The sequence below is a fragment of the Lepus europaeus genome, chromosome 1 (assembly GCF_033115175.1).
Source record: "Lepus europaeus isolate LE1 chromosome 1, mLepTim1.pri, whole genome shotgun sequence".
Classification (NCBI taxonomy): Eukaryota; Metazoa; Chordata; class Mammalia; order Lagomorpha; family Leporidae; genus Lepus; species Lepus europaeus.
Window position 1 is genome coordinate 107576551 of NC_084827.1, and position 22130 is coordinate 107598680.

Consider the following 22130-nt stretch of genomic DNA (forward strand, 5'->3'; position numbering starts at 1 on the left):
CTGACTGTAAATTCCTGCCAACACTTCAAATTCAACAGGTCCAAATCTGATGCATAACCTATCTCTTAGGCTCATGTCTGAAAACAATTTGTGTGCTTTTTTCCCTTTGTTATCTTTTATTTAATGGCGCTACCCATTGCAGTCCCATGGCATGCAGAGCTGGGAGGTAATTCTGATTCCTCACACACCTTGCTCTGTGCATCTAGTCTATTATTCATACTTCTTAACTTGGAGGAGACTGCTCATTTCTCCAGGGATCTACTTCGTGCTGAACAAGGAACCTTATGGAAATTATAATAGACAGCTTCTCTTTGCTCTTGAGATATCTATTCTTTTTAATAGCTTTAGTTTCCCGTCCGTTCAATTCTAAGAAATAAAAGGTGAAAAAAAAAAAAACAACAAAAACAAAAAAACAACCTTTAAATGACACACAAAATCGCAAGTCACTGTCACCTACTTATTTTGAAACACAATAGGCTGGCTCATATATTAAATAAAAGAATGGTGCTTTGAGGGGATAGTAGCAGATGCTAAAAGCTAAGCTCTTGCCTCTTCAATTAGCTTTAGTGTAGAACAGTCCTTAGAACAAAACATTTATTTTGTCCTAGTTTAATAGGAATACATTCAATTGCATTTTTTTCTTTACCTTTTATATTGCACTAAAGAATAAAGAAAACCAAGTCTTGATAAATGCCAAAGTGATAATTTTAAAATATAAATAACATATGAATATTATGATATAGTTTAGAAGTCTGAGAAAAATACATGTTTTTTTAAAGCAGTCAACTCACTGAAAGATACTGATATTTAAAACTGGAAGCCGTGTTGTCATTTGCAAATGAGAATCTGAGAGATTTGTGAGGGAGAAATTGTCAGGAAAGCAGTAGAACATTTCATGCCCATGGGTGCAGTCTTGCGAATTTGTGACAGCCATTGTGAATCCGAAAACCATGACCACAGCACCAAGGGGAAGCATGACACAGGCCATAATCTTATCTGAGTGTGTCCTTGGTTCTTCAGACAGCTTCAGATAACAGGCTGATGGAATGATAAAAATTAAGGGAGCCGCACAGAGCACACCCTGTATGTTGAAAACAAGAAACAAGGTCATATTACCTGGTGGAAGCATTCTTTGGACAGTTTCGCAAACATTTACAAAATATTTTTTATTGTATATGTTACAAATCTGATAGGTCCCATTCAAACAAAGGAAACAAAAGAATTCCAAGAAAGTCTTAGAAATAGGCTTTCCTTCATTAATAGACTATTTTCAAATGATGAGTTAAACAGTATAAATATACATTAGACTTAAGAAAAGGATAATTACAAAATAATATTAAATATAGAGCAGCAAGATTGACTCCTGGCAAACTACTGAAATTTCCCATATTTTTAGTTACATCTTTTACCTTATATTCTTCATGTAAAATTACTGTGTAGCTACTATGTCCTTCAACTCCAAGTGGTCTCATTTGCCATTTGTATACAGTGGAGACTTTTGGAATATTGTATGAAGAATATTGTTTTTCCTCTTTACCTGAGCTTGCATGGAAGGAATGTCTGTCTGTGAGAAAGGGAAACTATAACCCTAAGGGCACTTCACATGAAATAGTATTTCTAAATCCTCTTTCAAGTAAAACTAAACACAATAATTGCCCTAGAAAATTAACAGCAGAGCTAAAGGATTGTAACTTTTCCATCCTCCCCCACATTAGCCAGGGATAAATCCAGCCTAAGGGGGAATGTCAGATTGAAAATAATAAGTAGTAGAGTTATCTATAATGAAAATACCAAGAGTTACTGGCTTCAGAAGAAAAGAGAACTTCCCCTTGAATAGGCCTAATTTGCACTAGAAATTTTGTAAGTTATGCATCAAAAGTGGATACATTCTAAGTAACACATTTTTCTAATTATGTTAAATTTTAATTATAGTGAAAATGAAATAAGGTAAAGCATAATATTAAAATAATTTAAAATTCTGACATTCTCTTAATAAAATGTATTAAAAATGAATTTCATTGTGTATGTTAGAAGCTTATGTCATTATACTACAGTATACAAATAGACAGTAAAACAGTCACAACAATGAACTAAATATGTCATTTCACAGTTACTTTTTTAATAAGAGCAGTGAAAATCTACTTACTTAACAGAAATCCGAAATACAATTGTATTAGTATTCGACTAATGCCATGTAGTCCTCATGTTGTGCATCAGAGCTCTGGACCTGTTCACCCTGCATATCTGCCTCTCTGTAGTCTGTGATTTTCATTTGTCTGTTTCCTCCCTACCCCACTTCATCTTCCCATTGCTCTGAAACCTGGAATCTCAGTTTTAGTTATTTTGGAAATTTGATTTTTAAAACCAATTCTGTATATAAGACCATACAATATAATCTTTCTGTGTTTGGCTTATTTCACATAGATTAATGTCCTCCATATCCATCCACGTTGGAACAATTGACAAGATCTTCTATTATAAGGCTGAATAATATTCTATTACATTTGAGGGTACTTTAAAAATGGAATGAAATTGAATGAATATGTTCATGACATTTTTGAAGTGTATATGTATATATATGTATATATGTATATGTATATATATATATGTATATATATATATATGGCATATTGTCTTTATCCACTTGTCTGTCAATGAGCACTTCAGTTGCTTCCATGTCTTGGCTATTGTGAATAATGCTGCAATGAACATGAGAGTGAAGATTTTTTTTAAAGCTTTTATTTAATGAATATAAATTTCCAAAGTACAGCTTATGGATTACAATGGCTTCCCCCCCGCCCCCACAATATACTCCCTCCCACCCGCAACCCTCCCCTTTCCCGCTCTCTCTCTCCTAGTGAAGATATTTTTACAACACGGTGATTTTGTTTCCTTTGGGTATATACCCAGGATAGGGATTTCTGGGTCATTTGGTAGTTTTACTTTAATTTTATTAGGACAATCCATATGGTTTGCCATAATGCTTGTACCCATTTGCATTCCCACCAACATTATCTTTGGGTTCCCTTTTTTCCAGACTCCCATCAACATTTGTTACCTCTCATCTTTTTATAATAGCCAGGAATAGATGAAATGATGTTTCCTAATGATGATGATTAGTGATATGGAGAATCTTCCGATATATATATCCCTGCTGGCCACTTTTACATATTCTTTGAACAACTGTATGTTTAGGTCCACAGCCCATTTTTTTTTTAAAGATTTATTTGTTTGAGAGGCAGAGTTACAAAGAAAGAGGGAGAGACAAAGAGATTTTCATCACTTGTTCACTCCCCAAATGGCTGCGATGGCCTGGGTTTGGCCAGGCCAAAGCCAGGAGGTAGAAATTTCATCTAGGTTTCTCACATAGGTTCAGGGTTTCAAACACATTTGGGCCATCTTCTGCTGCTTTCTCAGGAGCATTAGCAGGGTGCTGGATTGGAAGTGGAGCAGCTGGGATTCGAACCAATGTCCATGTGGGATGCCAGCATTGCAGTCGAGAGCTTAACCTACTATGCCATAACGCTGGTCCCCACAGCCCATTTCAAAATTGGGTTATTTTTCTGCAATTGAGTTGTAAGAGTTCTTTATAAATTTTGGATATTAAGTCTTAGTCAGATGTGTGATTCACAAATCTTTTTTTGTAGTAGGTAGGTTGCCTTTTCATTTTGTTGATCGTTTCCTTGACTGTGCAGAGGGGTTTTCATTTATTATAGTCCAATTTATTAATTTTTGCTTTTGTAGCCTGAGATTTTGGTGTGATATAAAAAATTGGCAAGGCTTACCAAGGAAGTTTACCTTTATATTCTTTTCTAGGAGTTTCATGGTTTCAGATCTTACATTTAGCTCATTTATCTATTTTGAAACTTTTTTTTTTGAGCATGGTGTAACGAAAGGGTTCCATTTCATTATTTTCAATGTGGAAACACATATTTTCCAGCAATATTTACTAAAAAGTCTATCCTTTTGTGTCCTTTTAGTTGACCCTATATGCTTGGGACTTGTTTCTGCACTCTGCATTGTGTTTCATTGGTTTATGCTTCTTTTATGCCTGTACTGTGCTATTTTGATTACTATAGCTTTGTAATATAATTTTATAAAGCAGGAAGTGTGATGCCTCCAACTTTCTTTTGTTTCTCAGTATTCCTTTGGATTTTCACTTTTTTTGGTTCCATACCAATTTTAGGATTGTTTTTCATATTTCTTTGAAGACTCTGACTGAAATTTTGATAGGGATTGGGTTGAATCTGTGTTTGCTTTAGATAGTGTGGGCATCTTAACAATATTAAGCCTTCTGATCTGCAAACACAGGATCTCTTTCCATTTGTGTCTTCAATTTTATTCATCAGTGTTTCATAATTTTAAGTGAACAGAACTTTCAGTTCATTGGTTACATTTATATCTAAGTATTTTATTTTCTTATGCTATTGTTAATGGGATTGTTTTCTTGATTTACTTTTTGGCTAGCTTGATATTTATTCATGGAAATTCTATAGGATTTTGTATGTTGATTTTGACACATTACTGAATTAATTTACTCTAACAGTGTCATTTTTTGCCAAATCTTGGGGGTTATCTACATGTAGGATTATTTCATTTGCCAGTAGAGAGAACTCTACTTCTTCCTTTCTGATTTAGACGCCTCTTCTTTCTCTTCTCTTCTCTTCTCTTCTCTTCTCTTCTCTTCTCTTCTCTTCTCTTTCCTCTTCTCCTCTTATCTTTCCTTCCTTCCTTCTCTCTCTCTCTCTCTCTCTCTCTCACACACACACACACACACACACACATCAAGTTACTTTTGCTAGCAATTCTGTACTCTGTTGAAAAGAAGTGGCTATAGTGGAGTGGCTATAGTGGGTATCACTGCCTTGTACTGCATCTCAGTGGAAAGCTTTCAGTTGTCCACTGATTATGATGTTAGCTATGTGTTTTTTATGAATGTTGAGGAACATCCTTCTGTGAAAAAAATGTAAGTTTTTTTTTTTTTTCTAATTGAGAAGCAGAAACACAGAGAGAGGACTCTTATCTACTGGTTCACTTCTCAGATGCCCACATCTTCCCCTGGCTAGGGGGGAAACCAAGAACCCGGAACCAAATCCAAGTTTCCCTTGTGGGTAGCAGGAACACAATTAGTTGAGCCATCACTGCTGCCTCCCAGGGTCTGCATTAGCAAGGAAGTAGAGGACCCAAATACTTTGATTTGGGATGCAGATGTCTTACCTGGAGTCTCAACTACCAGGCTAAATATCCACTCCATTAACTGTTTTCATTAAGAAAGAATGCTAAACTTTGTGAATATGTTTTCTGGATTAATTGAGAGGACCACGTGCTCTTTATCTTGTACTCTGTTAATATGATGTATCACAAGTTTTATGCTCTTAAACCATACACATAAGCTTTTTAAACATAGAGTTAGAGGTGAGCATTTGGCACAGCAGTTAAGATGTGAGTTGGGACATCCACATCCCATACCAGGGTGCCTAGGTTTGAGTCCTAACTCACTTCCATTGCAGCTTACTTTTCCTCCCTCCCTTCCTTCCTTCCTTCCTTCCTTCCTTCCTTCCTTCCTTCCTTCCCTCCCTCCCTTCCTCCCTTCCTCCCTTCCTTCCTCAGGTTCGTTCCTCAAATGGCCATAACAACCAGAACTGGCCTAGGTTGAAGCCTAGGTTTGAGTCCTAACTCACTTCCATTGCAGCTTACTTTTCCTCCCTCCCTCCCTCCTTCTTTCTTTCTTTCTTTCTTTCTTTCTTTCTTTCTTTCTTTCTTTCTTTCTTTCTTTCTCTCTCTCTCTCTCTCTCTCTCTCTCTCTCTCTCTCCCTCCCCCCTTCCCTTCCCTTCCCTTCCCTTTCCCCTTTCCCCTTTCCCCTTTCCCCTTTCCCCTTTCCCCTTCCTTCCTTCCTTCTTTCCTTCCTCCCTCCCTTCCTCAGGTTGGTTCCTCAAATGGCCATAACAACCAGAACTGGTCTAGGTTGAAGCCAGGAGCCTGGAAACTCCATCCTGAGTGGCAGGGGCCCAAGTACTTGGAAATCTTCTGTTGCCTTTTCAGGTGCATTAGCAGGAAGCTGGATCAGAAGCAGAGCAGCCAGGACTCAAACATATATATGGGATACTGGCATTGCAGGTAAAACCACTGCATAAGAATGCCGGCCCCTGCTGCCTTCTGTTAACATGCACCCTGGGAAGAAGCAGGTGATGGTTCAAATAATTGGGTCTCTGCCCCCAGTTTGGTAGATCAAGGCTGAACTCCTGACTTCTAGCTTGATCCTGGCCTATCCCTAGCTGTTGTGGGCATTTAGAGAGTGAACCAGCCATTGGGAGATTCACCTCTCTTTTTCTCACATACTCTCTCTCTCTGCCTTTCAAATAAACAAATAAAAACTTAAAAAAATAAACATAGTCAATAGCAATTGTGACAGAGATTTATAATTAAATGCAAATTTTCCATAAAATATGTTTTCTATGTTTTAAAAAGTTATTATTACATAAATTTTTAAAGGTACATGAAAGCAGAAATAACTGTATAATGAAATCCTACATGCTGATCCCCTATGGCTTAGAAATTTTTTGACACATTACTTTGGTAGATTTTCCCTGGGAAAAATTATAGACAACTGAATTTTTATTACATAAGATAAAAGATTACACTTGTAAAATAATTATTTTTTCAATATTACTATTTAATAAATTTCAAGTACCATCTCCATAACTAAAATATTACAACTATAATTCCCATAATATAACTTATGTTTTATAAAAGTAAAAAATCCATAGAAATGGCAATTAAAGGTCACCTACTCTGAAATCAGCTGACCAGGTGCCATCCAAAAGTATGGGGAAGAATGGTAGGGAATACACTGAGTGGTAAGATTTTCCACAGTAAGAAATATAAGATAGAGAAAATTCTAAGACAAACCAGAATATATTGCCATTCATAGCACCTGAATACAAATGAATACCTATAAAAGTACACACAAACAAGAAAATATTACTTATCATATAGCTGAAATTGAATGTATTATGGATAACACTCTATTAGACTCTCTCATGATACTTGGAATTAACAATGTATTTTATGTTACAGAAAATACTGTAGAACTCAGTCAATGTTTAAAAGAAAAAAATATCCTCTGATTGCTTTGCAATAAGAATTTATGAAAAAAAACAAAAAAGTAATTCAGATACAAATAAATATATATATATATATATATATATATATATATTTGAGCTTGTACTTTCTTCACTGTGCAGGAATAAATATATGAGGCTCATTCATCTGGAGCTGCAGAATGTGAAGGTGCTATCAGGATGACAGTTGCTGGGCAGTGCGAAGCAATGGTGTTCTCTTTGTGTTCTAATTCTTAAGACACTAGCAGTGAGAATAACAACATGGCTGACAGTTGTACTGGAAGCGGTCTCGTTGATTATCTTGTCTAGATAGCGGATACTTTCTTGATATTTGAAAGCTCTGCTTTATCTGCAGCTGTTGCTAGGACTCAAGATCATCAGCAAAAGGACAGGGCTGTTTCACCTGATGTATTCTCTATAAATGTGTGCAGCTTATTTGATCTACCTAATGTAGACCTGCTTGAGGGCAAACCGCTGGTTTTGAAGTAATTTTTGAAATTGCTTGACAGGACACGAAACTGTAATTACTTGTTAAGGAAACAATAAAATAAGCTTCCTTTATAAAGGCAGGACAGCACCATCCATTGACAACAACAGTTTTGGTGCCAGGGTGTTTTGCTGCTTGCAGTATGGGAAGAACAGAAGGTGTTGAAGATTTGAATAGAAATCTTTTAAATTATCCAAGGAAGCTGAAAACTAGCAAAATAATGCTTATACATCCTTTAAACTTCTACTCCATAATCAATTTGGATTAATGAAATTTATTCCTATCCCTTAAATGAAACTCTCCCTAGCTCATTATGTCTCTGTCTACTTCAACTATGGAGCGCTCAAGTCCTTGCTTCCTGTCACCCACACTGGGGACCTGAAAGCAGTTCCTAGCTCCAGGCTTCAGCCTGGCTCAGTCCAGTCTATTGAGGGTGGTGAACCATCTGAGGAGTGAACCAATGGAGTAAAGATCTCTCTGTGTCTCTGTCTCTGTCTCTCTCTCTGTCAAATAAACAAACTTTAAAAAGAAAATTGAGGGTGTATTTACTTTGGAAAAATATTTCATTGTTGTCTACTGACATGAAACCAAAAATAAATAAGGAAGCAAAGTTCTAAATGGGTTTTGTTTCTATTGAATCGCTACTATAACACTAAATAATTTATCCTGTATTATTTAATTATACAAAATAACATAATTTCCTTAATTTACCAAGATCTGACTCTAATGCACATCCATTGTTCTACTTAGTTATGATTCAGAAGCTATAGCAAAAGAGTTCCTAAACTAAAAATATGATGAAATATAACAAATGAAAACTGTTAACTGAATTCCTAAAGTACTATAATTATTGACTAAGATAAAAGCTATTAACTAAAAATAATTAAGAAAAAAAGCCTTTAGTTCAAATTTATCTTCTGGTATTAATTTTAATCCATTTTAAAGTTTATTAGTAAATATTGTGGGTTACTCTTCACCCTACTCATAAAGCCATTGCATAGATTTTTAACGTAAAACATGGACAGACAAATGAGCGTAATTATTTTACATAATTTAATACTTAGGAAATCTAAGACTAATGCAATGTTTAAAAATGTAGGCAACTGCAGGGCCAGCACTGTGGCATAGTGGGTAAAGCTGCTGCCTGCAGTGCCAGCATCCCCTATGGGTGCCAGTTCAAGTCCCAGCTGCTCCACTTCTGATCCAGCTCTCTGCTATGACTTGGGAAAGCAGTGGAAGATGGCCCAAGTCCTTGAGCCCCTCACATGTGTGGAAGACCTGGAAGAAGCTCCTGGCTCCTTGCTCCTGGCTTCGGATAGCCCAGCTCTGGCCGTTGTGACCTTTTGGGGAGTAAACCAGTGGATAGAAGAGTTTCTCTTTCCCTCTCTGCCTCTGCCTATCAATAACCCTGTCTTTCAAATAAATAGATAAATATGTTTTTTGAAAAAATGTAGACAATTGGGTTTAAATTTCCATATTGAAATCTTGATTCTGCCATTTACATATAATGTGTCCTCAAACTATTTAATTGCTCTATGCTTATTTCTCTATAAAGTTAATACAGATCAAGGAAGATAATGCATACAAAACACATTTGGCACAGTGTAAGAAACACTTGTTAACTCACATTAGGACCATTAAGTGAACCATAGCATGCAATAGTTACTCTAATGTATTGCAGGTTCCAGGATAAGTTATTGACAGAAATGACACCTGACTCTGTGTATTTGGTATGGTTAAGTATCTACACAAAGTGAGGTGAAGAATGATCTGACCATGCTACTATATGCCCCAAGCAACATTTATTGATGGGAAAAACACATATTCTTAGGTGGTCTGGCAGAACATGTAAATTCTGGATTTCATTAATTCCTACAATATGCTTTAAAACTAGTGTGATTATCTTGGCTAAATTAGATCAATAATAAAATTTAGCACTCTTCCTTGTTTTTATATATGTCTATATAAGTAAGTTCTTAAAAATCTAAGGCTCTATAATCACGCTTTGCTTTTTAAAAATATTGCACATCTGGCCTAGATCTTGCCTTTATATATAATAACTACTCATATAGATTTTTTTCTCTGACTACTGTATAATACCAAGATAATGCCTTAACCACAAACAATTTTAATGTAAGTACAACAGAGAATATTTCATATGATTAAGTACTTACAATTTTTCTGTGTATGCATCAAAGAGATTAGCAATTAAATTTATGGAAAATAATGGTTAAATTTACAAAAATATATCATATGATATATATGTGTATGCTTACTTAACCGAAAGGCATGTTAGTCTATTAAGACATAATAAATGCTCAGGCAGTTGATAAATCTATTTTTCCTTTTAACAAAATCCTACAACATTAAAAAACAAACAAGCAAATAAATAAAGTTGTGACCTAAAAAGAGAAATTTCATAAGAAGAAACACATTGAGAGTCAATATGTTGATCAACTTCGCAGCATAGCTGACTGATTACTACTAGCCAGGCAATAAATTGAGCCATTTGTTCTTAGTCCTGTGCAAAATACCATGGAGGATAGAAATGGTGATTAAATATTCCTATCTGCAAAGAGCTTACAATTTGGTAAGGTCAGTTTATGAACAGTTCAAACAGCACATGATGTGAGATAATAAGTAAGTCAAAGTGCATTAAAGTAGCAGCAATCAATTTAAACAAATCAAAGTTGGTAGAGAAAATGACTCTGGATTGACCTACTAGCGTTGGACTATGCAAAGAGAAGTACTATTTGTGGAAAAGACATTTCCCCAGCCCACTGAGATTTTGGAAAGCAGCCCATTCCTCATTTCCCATTTATTCCCAGTAGTATGTTCCTGACTAGATCTCCAATTGCTTTTGTCTGGAACTTCAAATCAGAAGGGTATCTGCAGTTGATAATGACTAAAGCACTGGCAATAATACTTTCAGCTATGATTCAACACTCAGTGGAATAAGTAAATGATGACTTTGGGTACTATCTGTAAAAATTCTTTCCTGTCTGCAGTATAAGAGTCAGAAATGACAAATGGTGTGTGATTCTAATTAGAAATTCTATAAGGACTGTAGAAGGGCAAAATTAATGACTTTACTGTGATAAATCCACTGCCATTCCTATCTCACCAAATGGCATCGTTATGCTAGTTTGACAAAACAGAATGAAGGAGTCATTAATGTGTCCCTCTAACTCTCTGTTCTTCCAATTGAATCTGTTACCAATTCTGTCATTTTTTTTTAACATATCATTTGGAAGTCCATCCACTTTCCTCTGTCTCCTTCATTGCCTAATGGTAGTTGAACTTAAAGTTCATTTGCCAAAAAGGCACAGATTTTTAATATTTCTTTTGATCATTATATTTCTATTGTGCACACATAGTGATTATTCAGTAAATATATATTCAGCAAATGTATGAAGACTTTGAAGTCTTTTTAAGATCTGGACAGTATCAAAGGGAAAATAATCATCAGAGGAAAGAAAAGCAGATAAGACAAAATATACAAGAAACAATTGATAGGACTTATTCACAGGCCCAAAATAAAACTGCCTTGACCTGAAGGTACACTTAAACAAGTAAGTGGGAAATAACTTTCCATAGAAGGCATGGGGTCAGATTATAAATGCAACAGCATTTATGGTTGCTCTGGCAGGAAAGTGGATTCGTTTGAACAGGGTGCTGACAAATTGAATGCAGGACAGAAATATTTGCTAAATAAAGCAAAAGATCCTGGATTAGTTCAACTATGTGATGATAAGGACCCAAATTGTGGTAGTAGTAGCAGAAACTACAAAAGAAAGGTCTAGCAGGGATACAGAACTTTTTTCTTCCAAGGGTCATTTGTACATTTATAACATCATTCACAGGCCATACAAAACTATCAACTTAAAAGCTAACCTGCTATAGATGTACTGAATTTTAAGTTCCACCTGCAGTTGCCTTGGCAGGGTCAGACCAAATGATTCTGTAGGCCATAGATGGCCCATGGTTCAGACATTCCCCATTGCTAAGAGAAAGAAATATTGTTAAAGAAGAGACTGGGCTATGGTAAGTGAATGTGTAACAGCTATATAACGCTTTCCTTCCATTTTTGATGACTCAGCAAAGAAAATTCCAGTTATATTCGATTTGTAATTATTTCTTAAAATATCTATTATAGCAATGAGATATGCAAGTGTTCTAACCAAGGTTTCTCAACCTCAGCACTATTGACATTGTAGTTCAGATACTACTTTATTGTGCAGGGACTACCCTGTGCACTGTGGAATATTTGGTAGTAGCCTTGGCTTCTACACACAGGAGGCAAATAGAACTACCCACTTGGTTGAAACAACCCAAAAAGTCTTCAGACATTGCTGAACTCCCCTGGGGGAGGAAGAATAAAACTATATTTGAGAACCAGTGCTTTAAAACTACAAAAGCCTACAAAGGGCATAGCATCAACACTAAATATTTACCATTATATGAATATTTTCACTCTACTTCAGAAAGTTGTACTTTTGTAATACACAATTTTTAAAGGGATTTTCAGAATTGAGGGAGTAAATCTTTAAATATATACTTACATTTAGTTCTAAAACGATTCCAAGGCAGTCAATCAGCAATGATACCAGCATGGCTACCATAATGATGACCACTGTTACAGCAATGTGGAAAACTGATGAGAGAGTCCCACCAAAAAACACATTGGCAATTACCTGCCAAAACAAAATATTATTTTGAGAGGGGCTCTCAGAGACATGCAAGAGTTAGTGAGAAAGTATTTCATAATAGCATTTAGGATTGTGTGAAATACTACCAAAAAGACTATTACTCAAATCTTATCACTATGAATGTTCTTTTTCCTAAGTATTTACAATAGATACACATATCAACAGACAGATATGCTTTGTTGAGTTATCAGATACCTTGGATCATATTACATTCTGACTATATGGCATCCCAGGGTCTGAATGCATACATTTCTCAAGTATTAGAAAGCTCTTGGGAAGTCACCACAACCTTTTTCTTTGTACCCAACAAACTGCAGATGCTATTAAAATTATTTGAAAGGCTTTTAAGGAAGAAGTTACCACCTTTCCTTTAATCATACTAGATGTGCAATATCCTTTACTAACACGAAATTAATTCTATACAAACAAAATCAATTTTTTTTACCTTAAATGGTAAAAATGTACTTAAATGTACATTTTTTTCTTGTGTTTCTGCAATAAAAAGTGCAGGAAGGTTTATCACCATTTACCATTAGTACTCAATCAGGAAATCAATGAACAGTTAACTGTTTCATGTATCTCACACTGTGATATGATTTGCAAATAGAAAATGTCTAGGAGATGAAGATTTCTATTCTCAGGAATTGACACCCTAATCAGAGAAACGCAATCAATTCAAAGAGAGAGAGATCAGCTTATGACAGGACGAAAAGGGACCAGAAAGAATGTAGAACTAGAAGGATCTTTAATTATTTAGGTCTGCCTCCCTTACAGTAATCTCCTTTATAGCATTCCTGAAACGTGTTTGACCAATCTTGCCTTGAGGTGGGACTTAAAAAACAGATAAGATCTGAATCAGAATTACAGCATGAGGCAATAGAGGGAAAAAGAACTAAGAAGGAAGAACAAGAATAGTATCTATGGAAGGAAAAGGAGACAGTCTGGATAGTGTGGTAACGCTGTGTAAAAGAATAGTGAGGCAGGAGCTGGAAATAGTAGGATTGAGATAGACGCTGGGACATGCTAAAGAAGTTAGCTTTCTAAGCTGTGTTACCCAGGTGGACAACACTCCCCATATATTAGATACTGCTGTGATCCACTAATAATTCAATGAGGATACTAATAACTATAAGTAATTATAACTTGTTTATTATTTCTAATAGATATCTCTAATAGGTATGATTATGAGAGTGAAAAGTCACTTCATGAAGCAGGCTAGTGAGGGATATTTGTTAGTGGTAGACAGCCTTTTGACACCCTCATATGTGACTCGCTACTTTATCTTTGAATAAAAACAATATTGACTATGTTTATGTCAACTGCATATTTGTGTGTGTGTATGTATGTGTGTGTGGAAAGAAGCAAAAGAGCAGAGAAGTGAATGGGTGAGGCAGATACAACACTGCTCCACTCAGTATTGCTACCGTGGTAGAGCTCTTGATGAGTTCCGTCTTCCTGTCGTGGCAGACACAAAGGAAACTCTAGTTCCAAGTATTACAGACAGAAGTTGGCGCAGGTGAAGTGACTCAGACGGCCCATAGGCAATTTACCAGAAACCACATGAGAATGTACCATCTGTTCTTGCTGATCTAGAGATCCCTTTTGAACCTAAAGTACTAGGCAGAAGTTAAAACCATTTCCTGCCTCTGAAGGGTTCTTAAATAAAAAAAATAATAATCTTCCTACAATACTCTTAGTTCAGTCTACATCTCCCTACAGTCAGGACAAAGTCTTGTACATCTGTTAAGCCAGCGGCTCTCATACGTCCGTGAGCCAGCAGAAGTGCTGACTGTAAAGGACTCACATGGAGCTGAACATTTCCCTGTGCAGTTCCTTTTCCTCCATGCTGGCAGAAGGTAAGCATGGGCCTGCCTTGAAGAGCCCACGGTTTCGTACTGCATTTCATGCTCACTAGATGTTTCACTTCACACATTAGCCTCATTCACTTGGTGCACTGTGTAAACAGCCCAAGGAATAGATCCTGAGACTAAGCCCTTTTCAGCGTGTTTCCTGAAAGAACCACTGTGAAGCAGGATCCTGTTTTACTGCTAACGGGTACGGAGGATTTTCAGCTGATGGTATAAGAGAATCTTGACAAGCCATGTTATCCAATTTTGTACAGAAAGAAGGTAACTCACTTTCAGCTAATCTTTCTCCACAAATCCAGCTGGACTATATAACACAATTTGAAATTGACCTTATAAAGAAAATATATCTACATATATAATAAACTATAGATTTATATCATTAATTATATTATTTTGTTATATACAAGTATTAATGTAATTTTAAAATTATATTTATGTAAATTATATAAATGATATAGAGAAATGAATAAATTATATAAATGAAATATATATAAATTATATAAATGAAATAGAACAAAAATAAAGGTATAAATTTTATTTTGATTCTTGATGGAATACAAGATATTTTCACTTAAAAAAATAAAAAAAAATTATAGTCTGACCTTTAATGAATATTGACTTATAAAACAGCAAAAAGGCAATTTTTCAAAACAGATCTTAAGCCCAGATTCTTAATTTCTTTTTAAAATCTTCAGCATCCTTAGTTTGGCTCTGTTGATGGCTGACATTCACTCAGGAATGCAGTTGTATAAATATGTGTGCTTATGCTAGTATAAACCACAAAATATAATTTCCAAATCCAACTTTTGAAAAATAATCTTGTAACACGAATATAAACTCATCTTTAAGCTGACATTTTATAGTTAAAAGGAAAATTTCATGAATCGTATCACTTTTAATGTATTTACACACTTGTAGAATTCAATTTTTATAAATCTTGCTATGTTAAACTTAGTAGAGCAAATACTTATGTAAAGTATGGCTTACCTCTCTAGTCACAAAGCATTCAATTGGGTATGTCAAAATGACAGTGACACCATAACAAAACCTTCCAAATGTTACCAAGTCATCACTTCTGCAATAATTTTCAAATAAGTCTCCTAGAGAACAACATAAAATAAATTTCTTTACTAGATATTGGATGCTTGGGATAACTGTCTAATTAATGAGCTGTTATATATTTATCATACAAGTGAAGCACCACAAACTTCCTTTCATTTAATTTAGAAAACAGATACCAGATCCAAATATAAATTCTTGCTTTCAATAACTATGTAGCTATTCACTGGTACTAAAACCAATGAATGTTCCACTTGAAGATAAATTCATCATTAATCATTTTTTGTATTTTCATTGTTTGTGCTTGGTAGGTTTGTCTCAAATTTGTGCCAGCTTCTGAAAAATACTTCACCCACTATCTTCTTACATCAGAATCAACTCCTTACGTTATTGTATACTGGCTTTGTAAATTTGCTTCTGGTCTTTGTTTCTGTGACTTCATTAGTAGAAAAAAAAGTCTGTTAAAATAAACAGATTTCCTTTTGAAATACTATTCTTAGATCAAGAACAATCCGGAAAGGAAGAGTTGACCAGTACATCTGGGAGCTAGATTTCCTGTATATCATGCTATAGGGGCTAATTCATGGACCACACCAAGGAATTCTAAACATACATTGTCTTTGATGTCATCTGGGAGTGCAAGTGTAGAGGCACTGTTTGAGAACTGTGAATATACTGCTAATTCCCAGAAAGAATGTTAACCAACTAAATAATGGACTATGTAAATTGGACAATTCTTATCCAGATATTGTATTTCTGATGTCTATGAAGAAACACAGGAATCTAATGAGGGCACAGAGTTCAAATAAGTAAAAACATCATGGATGAAACAGTATCTGAGCCTGTTTATTTCCTGAATGTAACATGCTTAAATTTTAAAATTGCAGTCACTGTTTTTCAATAAAACTGAATAGAAAATTAGATCAAAGGTACACTACTACAGTTTATGAAGAAACAAAACAATACCTTTGTACTTTTCTTCATTAAAAAGCTAAATATCTTAAATGACCTTCATCATTTCCCCTCCTCCAATCAATGAGAACAAATTTACACTACATTTTTGGCATGAAGAGATTAAACTTCAAAGCAGTAGAGACAGAGAGCTGCCTCAAAGTTGGTTGGAAAGCTTCTACCCTGAGAGAAAAAAAGGACAGAAGAGCCCCATTCATGAACCTCCACTAAAATGAACCTTGCATATTTTCAAAAATCACTGGCATTGTGTAGAAAAATCTAGAATTCCTACTGCCTTTTAAACTGGAATTTACTGTAACAGGGAAGAAAACAAACGCCTGGCTTGCACAACCAGGATCAGATCTGCATAACGAGAAATGACCTGCAAACACAATGTCAGCTTATTCCATCTTGAATCTGAGTGTTTATTAGGAATGATGAAAAACATCACCATGAAACACCTACCTGTCAACTTTGCTATATAAAGCTTTAATTATATCTGAGCAATTACCACTGATAAAAACACCAAGAAGGTGAGACAGGCAAAAAACATGGTTTATATCTACAGAAAAAGCATTTAAGACCATGGTCCTTATGGACTAGAGCCTGTAGGACATTCATCTTGGCAAGCTATGTTGCAATAGTGATATGAGGCAAAGTTTTCAAACACAATTCTTATCATACCACTCAGGGTCACTTTGTTACTGTCCTCTCATGGCACACAGTTGTATTATCTTTTTGACTGCCGTGGGTTTATGTTAACCATTATTTTGTGAATTCATCTTTCATCATTTTTGCAGAAATAACTGGCTACAATCACAGTGAACTGTGAACTCTACTCAAAACGAGGCAGGCATCCTCCCAAGAGCACCCCAGTGTCACAGAAAACTAAGCCAAGAGGAGCTGAAGGCTAAGAGATGGCTTTCAGTGGGTTGTGGTTAAACAAATAGAAAAAGCAGAACCAGGAGGGAAAGGAAATTTGTTTTCTAATTTGTTGCCAGCCAGCGTGAGCCAGTTACTTTACCTCTTCAAGTTTTGAACAGGCGGAAAACTAGTTATTCCACTTACTTTCAGAGGGTGGTTTGAAGGTCAAGTAGGGTACTAGGTTTGCAAACCCTGTGAAATATATGAATCATAGCATTTACACAGCTGTCAGACTACCCTATGACTACACAGATGACTGAATGCAATGTTAAAGGAAGTAGAAGAGGGGACTCCCAGTCGCTGAACCCAGGAGGGTACAAGGAAAGATGTTACATTTGAGGGAGAGACCCATAGGGCTGGTTTTGTGGGACAGATGTTTTGTGATTAAGGCAAGAATGGGGCAGGTAAGTGGAAATGAAATGACTTACAAGTAACAAGCTGGAAATCAGAAGAAAGGAATGGCCTAAAATCAAAGTAATGAAAGCGTCCAGATAATTTGCTAAGAAAATGGCCAGGCAACTTGTCTGAGCTAATTATCCAGGTGGGCTGGGGAGTTAAGAGTCTCCAGAGATAAAAGAAAGAAAAAAATAGTTTTAATGGAGAGAAAGAATAATAATGATAATGTAGTAGGGGTCTTTCCTGTAAGGGCATAAAGTTGGAGAAAAAAAAAAAAGTACAACCTGTACTGCTGAGTGACTCAGAGCCGCTCGGGAGAACCAGAACCAAGCAGGTTGTTTGAAGATGGGGAGGCGATTGGTACCTTTGCAAGTGAAGCTGAATGGAGGAAAAGGGAGCAAAGCTAGAATTTGCGTGCTCAGATGTGGAAGCATAGAAGGAGAGAATATGGACCACGTAACTGACGTTAGCAGTTTAAGATGGAAAAAATGAGTACACACAGCAGAGGGGCAGGAGCGTAGAGGAGAGAATGGGTGGACGTGTGATCCTTTGAAATACAATACTGGGCACACTTATAGCAAAAATGAGCAGAATATTGAATATACTTATATCAATTCGCATGAACACCAAAATATGATGTGATTGAGTTCCCCCATTACCTTGAGTGAAGCCAGTAAATGTTAAGTATCCACACGTAGCAAAGAGCATACAGATAAATACAGAAACCAAGACAGACACATGGATGATGCGGGACCACTTAGCTACTGTGGGTTCTTCCAAAGAACCATAAACTAAGAAACAGTTATGATGGCAAATAAATGCTGTAAGAACAAAAAAAAAGAGGGGCAAACAATCATTGTTAAAGCAAGGACCAGCATTTTATTTTATAGTCCTGAAAATTAAGAGATGCATGTTACTTTAGAACGTCAATTAACTTGAGTTTCAACATATTAATTTACTAATGTATCAGAAAACAATTTTTCTAGAAGTTTTAGGGATGAGAACTTTAATCATATATTTATGTCATTCTCTTTTTTTTTTTTTTTAATTTCTTAAAGGTCTTCCTTTGGTTCACCCCCCAAATGGCTGCCACGACACGCCAATGGCTGCACTGATCCGTAGCCAGGAGCCAGGTACTTCCTCCTGGTCTCCCATGTGGGTGCAGGGCCCAAGGACCTGGGCCATCCTCTACTGCCTTCCCGGGGCACAACAGAGAGCTGGACTGGAAGAGGAGAAACCAGGACAGAATACAGCACCCCAACCGGGACTAGAACACCGGGTGCCGGCGCCGCAGGCGGAGGATTAGCCTAGTGAGCTGCAGCGCCAGCCTATGTCACTCTTGATATAAGTCAGATCTATCCAATCTTCTCTCACAATTTCTTCTTCCGAATGACACTTCCCATCATAAGGAAAATAAAAGCAACACCATAATTTTTGGTACACAACTTGTTTTACCATCTGAGACACAGAGTAACTTTAGACATCTGGTTAATCCATAATACTTTGTGTGCAAGGCTTTTAAAAAGACTAAAACACTTGCAAGGCTTCCAACTTAAGAAATAAGATGCATGTAATGAGCTCTCTACATGAGAAACAGATTTCTCCAAGTCAAAGCAAATTTCAGTGATGAGTGAGAAAACTTTTGAGCCTAATTTTATACTGTACAGACTAGTTCACATGCTGCTAATAGAAAGTCTAAAACTTAGGACATCTGCTATCGAACCATAAATTTTCAAACTGTACTCACCAAAAGACATAACCCCAATGGCTTGAATGGCATTGGGCTTTGCAAATACCCAGGCATCTTCTGTTTTGGGTCTAGAAGAGAATTCATTTATTTGATAAATTATTAAACAAATATAAGCAAAACAGAATATGACATAGCATTACAAATATAAATTGAGTACCTTTAAGCTAGGAATTAATAAGGGTCCCCTTAATCTTATTTAATCATAAAACTACTTCCTGAGAACATATATGCTATTCTTTAACCCCAGTCCTCTGAAATGCATATCTAATACTTATTCAGGTTCTATTTTTGTATATGTAAAATATCCATTGACTATGCAATTTTGTGAATTTATTATTTGCTAATTAATTTCACAGGAAACATTTATTACCCATTCACCAGGTGAGGTACTCAATGGAGGTGCAACAACTAATAATGCCCAAATGCTGCCCATTACTCCCCTCATCCGTGTTTTTCCACATTCTACCTTCCCAAGGAAAGTGTAGTTGGCACTACAGTTCACCTGGCGGAGGAAGACATGAACTCACACAGAGGAGGTCCTGACTATGTTGTGGGAACTCTGTTGCATCACCTCACTCAATTTTCACAACATCCAAGTGTTGTTATCACCATTTAATGCATGAGGAAAGCCCAACTCTGAGTAATAATATAATGTACTAAGCCTCCTCTGATAAAGTTGAGATTTATCATCTTGGTCTTTTCATTCCAATAACCTTTCCATGCTTGATTGTCATTGGTCTCGAATTCCCATCTGTGTACACACTTCTCAGAGTTTTGGAAAATAACACTTTAATTGGCTTTAAAAAATCCAATCCTAACAGAATTAAACTATTCAGTATTGGCAGGGATTAGAATACCCCCTTAACACACCCATGAGTAAGGATGAACAGCACAGGCTCCAAAATCAGGTAGCCTGTGTTTTTTTCTGGCCTTTTCACTTGTTAGCTACATGATCTTAGGCAACTTATTTGCCCTGAGTTTCAACTTCTACATCTAAAAATGAAGATAACAGTAGAATCTAATCCACTGAGTTATTATGCAAATTAAATAAGAAAAATATGTAAACTTTCTGGAAGAGAGTCTATCACATAGCACATGTTCAATAAAAAGCTGTTATTTTAGCAGTATTATTAAAATCTGCTGTTATTTAATGAAAGGAAGCAAAAGGTTTAGAAGTATTTGCAACAGCTGTAGAAAGGAAAGGCATGAGTGAATACAGAAAGACTGCATGAAGACAGAAGGTACAGTAGGGTCTTAGAAAAGCATGAGGATATTGACATGTTCCAAATAGAAGGGATGGGGGGGGTGGGTTTGGAAGATGAAAACCAATCCATTTCATCATGTTTGTTTCTCAGCCTCTTTGTAAAAAATATATGTACCCCCACAAACACATAGAGCCATTACGTCATCTTTCTTTCCATATATGAAATGAACAGTTACAGACACAAAGGAACTTTACAGACAGGCTGGCTTGCAAGGAAGGCCTCTGTTGTGTGATTTATTCCTATTCCTAGGGTTTTGAGTGGGAACTGCTGCCACCTGCTGCCTCCACTACTCTTACTGCAGTTGATGTGAAAAGCTACAACATAACCTGTTATATTCCAATGCGAATGTGAAAACCTATATATTTGTCTATGATCCCTAGAAAATTATTTAGATCAAGCAGCACTGGCAGTTGTGGAAACTTGAAGATTGCCTACCTTTCTAATGTGTTTTAAATTATGTGCGTTTTTGCACATGAGAAATACTCATTTCTTCCCCTCAGTATAGATTGTGACAGTGTCTTACTTTTTAAATCCTTTCTCAATTATTAAATTGTAGGATTTTTATTTTATTTTTCTTCTTCTATATGAGTTGTTCTCTGGTCCACATGGTTTCTCGAGTGTATTCCTGGAGTGTGAAAGAATACCTAGAGATGATTTTGGATTTTCTCTGTTCATCTTAATGATGGTAATTTTATAAGGTAGAAAACACCAGAAAAGATGGTGAACATAGGAAACACATGTGTCCAAATCTACGGAAAGAGAAAGGAAGAGATACTGAAACTTATTTTCTTTTTGTAAAATAGCCTAGGAAGAACTTTCAGAAATGACCAGTTCCACAGAGAAAAAAAAGAAAATTTGGTGGTGTATTTTGAGGTTACTGAAACCTTGACAATGAACTTACATGAAAAAGAAAAATGAAGATACAGACCCTTCTGACTTTAGACAATAAGTGCGCAAATATAAAATGAAACACTATCAACTGCAGTGAAGTAATTTAAAAGATGGAAAGTCATGACTAAAGAATATTTCCAATAAATGTTAAAGTAGTTTAATGACATTAAAATCTATTAATATTGACATAATTTAACACATTAACAGATTAGTGGAGAAAAATGCTTGACTATTATAAAAGATTGGAAACTATATGCTAAACATACTAAGCAAGCTACTCCATAAAAGGGAATTGCCCTGCCCTGAAAAGGAATATCTATTAAAACCTACAGCAAATGACATGTTAATGAGTGAAGTTGGAAATACTATAATTAAAGGCTGAAATCAGGTAAAGATGTTCTATACTTCTGTTTCCAAAGTATAAAAGAATGGTACTTCAAAAATTTTGTGGAAAAATGAGTTAAAAGATGTTCATCTCGGTCCAAAAATTGTTGAACATCTGCACATTTTTTTCATAATACATACTTTCCTGAACTTTTTGAAAATCCCTTGCATTCATGGATTTCAATTTTTTTCACAACAAACTTAATTCCAATTTTTCAGGAACTTTTTGAGGTACCCACATATCTTTGACATTCCTATTTAATTCAATAAAGCATATAAGATGTATTATCACTAAAAAGAGCTAAATTATTTGTACACAATTCA

The 22130-nt window shown here is 35.8% G+C and overlaps 1 protein-coding gene across 6 annotated transcripts in view; it reads right to left on the reverse strand.

Annotated features, from left to right (window-relative positions):
* Window positions 1-317: 317 nt before the first annotated feature.
* The window catches only part of SLC38A11 (solute carrier family 38 member 11), a 56843-nt gene continuing 35030 nt past the window's right edge, over window positions 318-22130 (reverse strand). For 5 of the 6 annotated variants that reach the window (XM_062200028.1, XM_062200032.1, XM_062200026.1 and 2 more), the window contains 5 exons: window positions 19264-19334; window positions 18176-18337; window positions 15174-15286; window positions 12172-12303; window positions 318-1081 (listed from right to left, as the gene is read on the reverse strand). In XM_062200028.1, coding sequence (XP_062056012.1) covers window positions 788-1081; window positions 12172-12303; window positions 15174-15286; window positions 18176-18337; window positions 19264-19334 — 772 coding nt within the window. In that variant the 3' untranslated portion in view covers window positions 318-787. Of the gene's footprint in view, window positions 1082-1409; window positions 1565-12171; window positions 12304-15173; window positions 15287-18175; window positions 18338-19263; window positions 19335-22130 lie in introns of all 6 variants that reach the window. The other variant, XR_009866698.1, reaches the window with a different exon arrangement.